At 37.0% G+C, this 10638-nt stretch overlaps 1 protein-coding gene across 6 annotated transcripts; it reads right to left on the reverse strand.

Annotated features, from left to right (window-relative positions):
- Positions 1-3155: 3155 nt before the first annotated feature.
- On the reverse strand, positions 3156-7346 carry LOC122274777 (SKP1-like protein 1A). 6 transcript variants are annotated; one of them, XR_006228331.1, is made up of 6 exons: positions 6823-7346; positions 6403-6729; positions 4894-5115; positions 4695-4792; positions 4178-4282; positions 3156-3873 (listed from the first exon to the last, which is right to left on the reverse strand). XR_006228331.1 is itself a non-coding variant. In XM_043083813.1 (5 exons), the coding sequence occupies exons 1-4, from the start codon at positions 7111-7113 to the stop codon at positions 4721-4723; spliced, it is 912 nt and encodes a 303-aa protein (XP_042939747.1). In that variant the 5' UTR covers positions 7114-7346; the 3' UTR covers positions 3156-4282; positions 4695-4720. The 6 variants fall into 6 exon arrangements, 4 of the variants coding, with proteins under 4 accessions (XP_042939747.1, XP_042939746.1, XP_042939743.1 ...); XR_006228330.1 differs by having other exon boundaries at positions 4178-4792; positions 6823-7345; XM_043083813.1 differs by having other exon boundaries at positions 3156-4282.
- Positions 7347-10638: the final 3292 nt, after the last annotated feature.

Consider the following 10638-nt stretch of genomic DNA (forward strand, 5'->3'; position numbering starts at 1 on the left):
GTACATAGTTGTATGCTTTGTTTTGTGCAATTTTCGATATTTTGTTTTTGACACTGTGGTGACATAGCTTGGATATTTATATAGTGCTGGTTGCTATGAATACCAAGCCCTTTTTTGTACCTCTATATGGGCTTTTTATTTTCTTGGTGGTTGGTGGTGGGTGGGAACATTTTGTTGGGTGAATTTTGTTCTTGGTGGGATACTCTTAGATAAAAAGGTTGCTGCTTGTTGCTTGCTGGTGCTGGAACTGTTGGAGGACCCAATAGCAAGGCTGTTTTTGTTGCTGTTGAAGGGTGCTGGAGTCACTGGAGGACTTGTTTGTGGTTGCTGAATTTGTGGGTTGCTGATTTGGTTGCTGCTAAAGTGAATTTGTATTGTAATGAATTTGTATCAAAATCAACTTTTTGAAACTTGTATTAAGTTGATTTTGATACATAGAATTAGTTACATTTAAGTTTTGAAGTTGATAATAGTCAAAACTCAAATGTAGGTTTTGAAGTTGATACTAGTCTCATTACTTAATCTGAGTACATGTTAATATATGCTGTTTGGTGTATATTGGGTTGGTGGGAAAGATTCACTTTTTTTGAAAAAAAGAATACCTCAGTATTTCATTGATGATAATCGGTATTACATAATCTGTCAAATTCTAGACCCTTTGCAACAAAGGCTGGCATATCTTCTATCCAAACCGTTTTTTCTAACAAGCCTAAAGCTGTTTTTGCTGAACAATGTGCCACTGTATTTTTCTCTCTATATGCAAATTGCAACTGCCAATCTCTATAATTTCTAAAAAAAGACTTTGCATCCTCAATCAATGGACCTAAAACTGACAAATCTTCTTCTTCCCTTTGGACTGCCATGATAACATTCTTAGCATCACCTTCAAAAATAGCATTGTGAATATTTAATTCACTACATATCTCCAAAGCCAACCTCAAAGCCATGCATTTTGCCACCACTAGAGCATCCACATGATTCCTTTGGTCACAAACAGCAACTAAAGGTTCTCCCTCCTTATCCCTTATAATGATCCCCACTCCCATCTTCCTCTCTTTTGCCTCAAAAGAAGCATCCCAATTCACTTTGACAAAACCATTCCCTAGTTTTTCCCATTTTTGTAACCCTCTAGCAGTCACTGGAAACTGGTTTTCATTCAACTGTGAACTCTGAGCCTTCTTATACTCTAACAAAGCTTCCGTAGCTGTCCTTATCACTGCTTTTGGACAAGACATTTGGTTTTCAAAAACAAATCTGTTCCTGCATAACCATAAATTTTTGAACACCATTGCCACTTCTTCTAACTGAATCTAATCCATGCTTTGCATCATTTTCTCCCATAGCCTCATGAAATCATCTTCTGTTCTACTCCATTTGTGGACTCTGCCATCAAACTCTGCCCAACTGTCATTTACTGTTAGACATGTCTAGAGAACATGTTCAACAGTTTCTACTTCTACTTTACAAACTGGACAGGACCTCTCTTTTACAACTTTTCTTTTAAAAAGGTTCTCCTTGGTAGGTAGTAGGTTGTTTCCAGCCTTTCATAAGAACATTTTTGTTACATTAGGAACTGTGAGATTCCAGATTTTTCTCCACCTTTCCTCCATATCATTCCCTGATGAGCACTCCCCCTTCTTACTCTTTAACCTCTCCAACTGTAGGTAATAAGCACTTTTAATCGAGAAAACACCCTTCTTAGAAGGGCCCCATATCAACTTGTCTTGTGCTGACCATCTGCTAAGAGGAATGCTCAGAATCTGTTCAATTTCCTCCTGTTTGAAGATGGCTCGAATTTTAGCTTCATTCCACTCGCCCTTTTCCTTATCAACTAACTCTTCAACTTTTGCATCTGCCTGTAAAACAGACATAGGTGATTGTATTGCAAAAGATGAAGGGAAGGGGAAGACAACCATTTTTCACCCCATATTTTTATCTTGCTACCATTTTCCACCCTCCACCTTATACCTTCTTTCACAAGGTCCCTAGCATCCCATATACTTCTCCAAATCAGAGAAGGCTTAAAGCTCAAATTGGCATCCAAGTAATTGGACTACTTGAAATACTTCTCTTTGTAAATCACACCAACTAAGGAATTAGGAGCGTTTATCAATCTTCACCCTTGCTTAGCTAATAGGGTCAGGTTAAAAGATTTCAAGTCCCTAAAGCCTAAACCTCCCTTCCATTTCTGCACTCTCATCTTCTCCCATGTCCTCCAATGTATTCATTTTCCTTCTTGTTTCTTCCCCCACTAAAACTTCGAAAAAAGCATATTGATCTCCCGGCATGGCTTCTTGGGTAGCTTAAACACTGACATAGTATAAGTTGGGATGGCCTGTAGAACTGCCTTTATCATTATTTCTTTCCCAGCTTGGGAACGAAAAATGTTTTTCCAACTTGTTATCTTCTACCATACTCTCTCTTTTAAAACTCTAAAAATATTGAAACTTGATCTTCCAACTATTGCAGAGAGTCCCAAATACTTCTCATAAGTTCCACAAACCATTGAATTCCCAGCTTCAACAATCCTCTTTCTATCCCCTTCCTTTGTGTTGCTGCTAAAGAAAACTGAAGTCTTCTCCTTATTTAGAAACTGACCCGATGCTTTCTCATATTTCTTCAATACCTCTTGTAATCTATGCCATTCTTCTAGCTTTACTCTCCCAAAAAGGATACAATCATCTGCGCTGGTACCTCCTCGAGCCACCTGTACTCCCTTTGTAAGCCTCTCGTTTTCATAAGACTTTAAAAGAGTGCTCAAACCTTCAGCACAAAAAATGAAGAGGTAGGGTGACAAAAGATCACACTGTCTCAAATCCCTTCTAGGCCAGAATTTTGTAGCGGAAAGCCATTGATTAAAGCAGAAAAAGATACAAATTTGACACAACTCATGACCAGCTTCACCCATTTTTCATGAAAACCCAATTTTTTCATAATAGTCTCCAAAAACAACTCAACTCGATCATATAAGCTTTTGACATATCTAATTTTATGGCCATGCTTCCTACTCTCCCCTATGGAAAAGATTCACTTGAGTTATGGTCCATGACTGTAACAGATTTTTCTCCTTCTATGAAAGCTTGATTGATACTCCATAAATTTGATGAATTTTATTATATATAAAATTGATAAATTTGCATGCATGAAACTGGATATGGATGCATAAAATAATCTTCATTATTTCATTCTACAGGTTCGGTGGCATAGCATTTTCAATGTACTGGGTACTAATTGCATGTATAAACCAGTACATGGAAATTACACTAAAAAAAAAAAAAATTGGCAAAAAAATATTAAAATAAAATGATAATATAAATATGCATAATCCAACGTGAAAATTTTGTTAAAATGACAAAGTGGATATACAAAAACAGTAATTTTGCATATGCACATACATAGACCAATGTAAATGCTCTTAGTACGGTCAGCTGGACCCTTACAACAAGAGAAATGCTACGCTTAAGCCCCAACCTTCCGCCCACACCACACACCGCCCACGTGGCTTTTATTTTATTTATTTATTTTTTTTAGTGTACAGTAAATTATTTTTTTAATTCCCTTTCCCGTACGCATTTCGTCTTCTCCCTTTCCCCCTTTTCCCTTCCCGTACACATTTCGTCTTCCCCCTTTCCCCTTTCCGTACGCGACGCATCTCAGATCCAAAGAAAGCTCCAAATACATTTTCAGTTCAAGAAATTCATCCCTCCAAATTAACGCCTCCATCCCTCCAAGTTAACCCCCACGGTTCAACGTTCTGTAAAGAGGTACTGTGCGAAGAAGGGCATTTCTTCATGTTGAAATCTGCTGTCTTTCTGACCAGTGTTTGTTTAAAGGCATCTGCTGTCTTTCTGACCAGTGTTTGTTTAAAGGCATCTGCAAGATAACCCATTTTGGATTTCTTCCTATTATTAGTTGAGAACTGGTACCGATATAGATAGAGTGCAATATTATTTATTTTTTATTTTGGCTTTCTTCCTATTATTAGTTGAGAACTGCCGTTCAGGGGGAACTCCATTGGAAGAAGTTTTGAAGAGCACCACAACAGCAATGCTGGAGAGAGTAAGGACTCTGACAGCAGAGATGATTTTGGGAAAAATAATGAACTCATGGATCAGAATGTCGACCTAAATGATAAGAACTCGAACGAGAATGTGATGAGTGGGAAGGAAACAGATACCGGGCAGCCGAAACTTTGTGCTAGGGGGCATTGGAGGCCCGTAGAGGATACCAAGCTCAAGGAACTTGTGGCTCTTTTATGGCCCTCAGAACTGGAACCTCATAGCTGAGAAGTTAGAAGGAAGATCGGGTAAGGAAGTGAGGGAAAGATAACTTGTTTTTATTTTCACTCATTTCCTCTCCGATGTAATATCGTTCTTTGGGTAAACTATTAAAATACCTTATTATCAGTCTTTTCATTATATATGTAACTATTCCTCATTCCTATTTTTCGTGGCTTTTCTGGGTTAAAAGGTAAGAGTTGCAGACTGCGATGGTTTAACCAGTTGGACCCAAGGATCAACAGAAGAGCTTTCAGTGAAGAAGAAGAAGAAGAAAGGCTTATGCAAGCGCATAGAATTTATGGAAATAAATGGGCCATGATAGCTAGACTTTTCCCTGGAAGAACTGATAATGCAGTGAAGAACCATTGGCATGTTATAATGGCTAGGAAGTACAGAGAACAATCCAGTGCTTACCGGAGGAGGAAGCTGGGTCAATCTGTTTACAGAAGGATGGAGGAAAATCCTAACTTTGTCTGCAGAGATGCAGCCACAAGAACAGAAGCACTACCATACTGTCACAAAAAAATAATTTATTGTACACTAAAAAAAATTAAAAATAAAATAAAAGTCACGTGGGTGGAAGGGTGGGGCTTAAGCGTAGCATTTCACTTACAACAATATCCTTCATTTTATAAAAAAAAATATTTTGAAGAAAAATTTTCTCCTCCTGAAGACGAATCTCTGCCAGACGATTCACTTCCTGTTCCTCCGCGGTAGCGTCACTCTCCATGTTAAAGAACTCACGGATCCCCTCTGCGGTCTTTCCCTTGATGATGTCCGCCGCAGTCTGGGTTGTCAGATCCAGGAGGCTTTTGATGTTCAAATAGTTTGCAGCCTGAAAAAGGCAACAGTATTACAACCACAACTGAACAAATATTTCTTAGCAAAACTCGGACTTTTCAAAGATCAATAAAAATAACCAGGTCATATTACCGTAATGAACATCAACATCAATCGTAATACACATCACAGAAATATTTTTGTTGTGTTAACAATCATAAAAAATATATTTTTGATCGGCAACAATCATAAAAAATATCACAAGCATAGGGCCAACGTAAAACAATTAACAATGCATGCAACTTGGCAATGATTTTTAAAACAAACCAAAAAATCTTTCCTTCACATAAAATCAAGCTATTTTCATTTGAGGAACATAAACAAAATTACTCCTAAAGAATAAGGTAGACAGACTTAAAACAAAAAAAAAAAAAAAAAAAAAAAACGAAGGAAAAAAAAACAGTTTGTGTTAAACTGATTGAAAGAATCTTCAAAGAAAATAGGTACTTTCTCCTCAAAGAAATTAAGTTGCAGTATCAACGACGAAGCAAACGAAATTAACAAAGCAATTAGAACATTAAACTTTGGACAAAAAAAAAAAATACAAAGCAACAACAACGACATATTGTAAAGAAAATACAACCCTGAAATCAACCACGTCTTGGCAAAGAACAAAAATACTAGAAAATCCACATTATTTATGTCTACAAGAATCAGTTTGAAGCATCTAGTCCATTAATTGCATACTCAAGGAGCCTCCATCACCCCGCAGAGCATCATCACGTGTTAACAGTAAATTACCAACAAATCACCCATTAGTAAGAATATTTTTCTTGTTATTGGCACCGAATGTCCTAGAACAGAGTCCTGACTAATCTCAAAGGTGTACAAGCACTTGGCAACAAGTCAGGAAAAAAAAATCCCAGTCCAATTGCCCAGATTGTTTGCACCAAAGAAGTTTCAAAACCTTAGACGTTGGCAGGAGCATACCACCAACACCAACTCCTTTACCACTTGAGCCAACTCCTAGGGTCCATTAGTATGATAATAATTCAACAAAAAACGAAAACAACTGTATTTAAAACTTTGACATAAATAATCAATCAAATTCAAATAATCAAAACCCTAAGTTTCAAAACCTAGAATCATAAATTAACAAAACAACCATCACGCTAAAAACGTGGTTCGAAACCCCAATCCAGAACCCTAACCTAAAAGAAATCAATTCAGATCCAAATTTCAGAGTCCCAAGCCGCGAGAAACCCATGAGGGGAAGAATCGCCCACACGAACCAAAGCCATAAGAAGATAGAACAAATCAGAGGCGAAGGAAGAGAACAAACCAGAATGAGATGGAAGAGAGTGGCCTTGTCAACCCAGACGAAGTCGGCGTCCCAGGCCTTGAGATCATCTTCGGAGGTGCGGTCCTCAGAGTTGGCAGCTCCGACGTGCACCTTGCAGTACGCGATGACCTTCTCCAAGATCTTGCTTGTCACGTTGGGAAGAGGGATGCCATCTTCGATTGCGCAACCGTTCTCTATCATGTCCTTGATGGTCTGAGACACGAGAGCCACAGCCTCGTCGACCTGGAAGAGCACGCCATCGGAACTCTTCAGGGTGATCTTCTTCGACGACGACATGGTTTCGATCGAAATGAGACGTTTGCTAACCTGCAAAAACGATAGAACAATAAATAAAAAGGGCAGCAAACACTGGACTTTTCGACGTTTTCGAGTGCAATTTCCATGTACGGAATCTCAGACCTGGGTTTGGATTGGAGAAGAGGAGCCGGCGGGATCGAAGGTGAAATAGAGAAGGTCACCTGAGGTAATTCCAAGGGAGTGCAGGGATGCCTCGGGTGAGTAGCCCTGGAGCTCGTCCTTGCGATTGAGAGAGATATGAAGAGAAGAGGAAGAGGAAGAGGAGATTGATTGAGAGAGGGTTTCTTGAAGTTGTTGGAGAGTAGAACGTGGGGGAACTTCGATTCTGTGGGTTTGGTTGGATTCGACGGATCTAAGTCTCAGTTTCATCATGGTTGCACTTGCATCAGCCATCAGGATGAAGTCTAAATTCACGGGGGTTTAGCTTTTTATAGGTTAAAGAATAAAGCATAAGCAATCCAGGAAAACTATGAAGGCATTAATGATTTTTAAATAGAAGAGGGAGGGTATCCATGATAGTGTGTTTAGTTTTTGAATGTACAGATTGCTAACAACGTAATTAGGGGAGAGAGAGAGAGAGAGAGAGGCGCTTAAACACCTAGAGTACTTGCTGCATGCAGTTGAAAGGAGATGCTCCAGCTTTTTGTGTGGCTGTGGTGATGAATGATATTTAAGTGTGGGGTTGTGTTTTGTTGGCATTGATGCAGACATGTGAGTAGAGTAATCAAGAGAGAGGGGCATGTGTTTTGTTGGCATTGATGCAGCGACGTGAGCATAGTAAGGAAAGAGGTTCCAACCTTTTCAGGAACTAAATGATAAACAGGATACATTTTGGGGGAGTTGGTAAGATGCTCGAGGAAAAAACAATACTGAATTACAGGTTTAGATCAAATACGACGTCGTTTAATACCTATCTCGTGCAACCACAAAATACCCAACATCTTGGCCTGTATTGTGTGAAGTAAAAAGCATAAATTATGTGGACATTTGCAGGTTTTTCGATACTGACTCGACTAATTTTGGACTATTTTTATATCAGCAAGTAACAAATAATTCTTTAAATAAAGTGATCAAAATTTATCTTAATTTATCTCATTTTATCTTAGACAAAAATGCTAGCATTAGTTTTATTTTTCTAAGAGTCCGTGTCATGAATGCCACTTTCTTGAAAAAAATCAAAGGGACAGACAAGTAGGCCAGCATGCAGCCTCAATTAATGGAGCAAATGGAAGAAAGCCCTTAGCAACAAAATCAAGGTTGATAGATCTTTGAAAAGGAAGTGCATGTTTTAGTAATCCGTATACGTTATTTTCCTAGCTAATTTATTGAGATCATGTAGATATTTTATATATTGAGATCATTACTAAAGGTATAGAAGAAATATATGTTTAGGGGTGGTAATATGTAACACGATTCGTAAATTCAATATGAATATGATTCAAAATTAACGAGTTTGGATTTGATATTAACGAGTTTTGGTCAAAAAAGATTGACCGATTAAGACGTGATTTGTTAACGAATCAATCCGCTTAACACAAAATCAGTCCGTTTAGATTTATTTCAAAATTAAAATTTTATTAGTGTTAAGTTGTAATATTAGTATTTTTCTATGCTTATGTTTTTATTATTGAGATTATATTTTTAAACTTTTGCTCATATTTGTTATTATATCGTTTGTAATATCGATTTTATTATATGTTAAAGTTAGAAACATATTGATATATATTTTTAAAGTTATTATTGCTATTAATAAATATAGATTTTAATTTTTATGTAAAATTATATTGATAAGGTCAAATGAGTTATGCGTATTAGTTCAATCCATTTACATGAAGCGAGTTTAAATAGGTCGTGTTATGTTGATTTATTTCTAATTAATTATTAAACGGATCGAAACGAATGATATAACATAACCCATTATCTAAATAGATTAGATTAAGATTTAAATATTTGATACGTTAACTTAACAGATTAGATTTTATATGATCTATATAATCAAATATTCAAGAGTTCACACGAAATCAACACCACCAAAAACTCAATTTGTATAAGCTGGGACCGACATTTAATAAAGCCTTGCATGTGATGAACCTGCAAGGAGGGAGAGAGAGAGAGAGAGAGAGAGAGAGAGAGAGTAAAAAGGAGATACTAACCATACAGGAAAGTGATGAACCTACATAGTACTGCGCTGAATCAATTGATACACTTCTTTAAATTTATATAAAAAAACTCAAACTTTTTCTCTTTATTTTTGTTTTGATGGTCATATTAAGGCCTGTTTTGTAAGGACATACTGAAGAGGGAGAATGAGTAATTTTAAGATTACGATGACTATTCAAATCTCGATCGATCTGAGTTTGGGTGCCGGATGGCAATCTAGAATGTCAATACCATACCCATATGGACATTGGTTGCAACAAATAGAAGATAAGCACAACAAAAAGAATAAAAAAAATCTTGTTGTAAGTAATTTTAGCGTACCTATTAACATTAGGAAAAATCTAGTTGCAAGTACAATTTTACACTAATATGTGCATTAATATAATGTGATTAGTCAAAAAATAGATTTTATTGAAAACAGTACTAATTTAAATTTTAAATATGAAGAAATCAGTATTGGTACGTAGATTAGTACGCGACATTACTTGTACATGGCAAAACTCTCAACGTTATTGGTCAGAAAGTTAAACTTTAACGAAAATACTGCCAATTTGAGTTTTGAATATGAACCCAATAACATTGGTATGCAAATTAATACATGAGTTCGCTTGTACATAACAAAACTAAAAAAAATTACATGTTATAGTAACTTCAACAATGTTGAATAGAACCCCTACCGCCATTTCTTGATAGATGGTTGGTGAAGGAATACTAAAACGGGCTCTTGATGAATTAAATTATAATTTGTTGTATCAGATCGTGGAGGCAGTTATCTGCCTGCTGCTTGCCCCACCAGAACCTCGAGAAAAGCATGTTTATCTCATAGCAAAGCTTTCTTGGAAGTTTGAAAACCGACATAGTATAGGTGGGTATTGCTTGTAAAACAGCCTTGATCAAGATTTCTTTCCCAGCTTGGGACAAGAAAGTGTTCTTCCAACTTGTAATCCTCTGCCATATTCTTTCTTTTAAAACTCTGAATGTGTTGAAGCTGGATCTACCTACCATAGTTGGAAGGTCCAAATATTTCTCATAACTACCACAAGCTACAGCCAACCCTGCTTCAACTATCCTCTTTTTATCTCCTTCCCTTGTGTTACTACTAAAGAACACAGAGGTTTTTTCTTTATTAAGAAACTACCCAGAGGCTTTTTCATATTTTTTCAACACCTCTTGCAGTCTATTCCACTCTTCTATCTTAGCTCTTCCAAAAAGAATGCAGTCATCAGCAAATAATAAGTGGTTTATACTCGTACCCCGTCTAGCTACTTGCACTCCTCTTGTCAACTTTTGATCTTCATAAGAATTCAAGAGGGTACTCAATCCTTCAACACAAAGGATAAAGAGGTAGGGTGACAGAGGGTCCCCCTGCCTCAAACCCCTTTTAGGCCAGAACTTAAGTCCAGGACATCCATTTATTAGTACAGAAAATGAAACTGATTTTACACAACTCATAACCAGTTTCACCCAATCCTTAAGAAAGCCTAGCTTAGTCATAACAGCCTCCAAGAAAAGCCACTCCACCCTATCATAAGCTTTTGACATATCTAATTTTAATGTCATACTCCCTTCCCTCCCTTTCTTTCTGAACTTCATAGACTGCAACACCTCATAAGCCACCATTATATTATCATTTATCAACCTTCCTGGCAGGAAGGCACTTTGTGTTGGGGAAATTATAACAGAAATGACTTTTTTTAGCCTATTTGAAATAGTTTTAGAAACTATTTTATACATGACATTACATAGGTTTATAGGTCT

This window comes from Carya illinoinensis, chromosome 8 (assembly GCF_018687715.1).
Source record: "Carya illinoinensis cultivar Pawnee chromosome 8, C.illinoinensisPawnee_v1, whole genome shotgun sequence".
Classification (NCBI taxonomy): Eukaryota; Viridiplantae; Streptophyta; class Magnoliopsida; order Fagales; family Juglandaceae; genus Carya; species Carya illinoinensis.

Bases quoted from the DNA above. Each gene is read 5' to 3' on its own strand.
- LOC122274777 (XM_043083809.1), bottom strand. From the start codon at position 7,113: ATGGCTGATGCAAGTGCAACCATGATGAAACTGAGACTTAGATCCGTC. The intron at 5,116-6,402 runs GTTTGTTCTCTT...TGCCTTTTTCAG, and splicing joins CTCTCTTCCATCTCATTCTG to GCTGCAAACTATTTGAACAT. The intron at 3,874-4,893 runs GTAAGTGAAATG...GTTATCTTGCAG, and splicing joins ATAAAATGAAGGATATTGTT to ATGCCTTTAAACAAACACTG.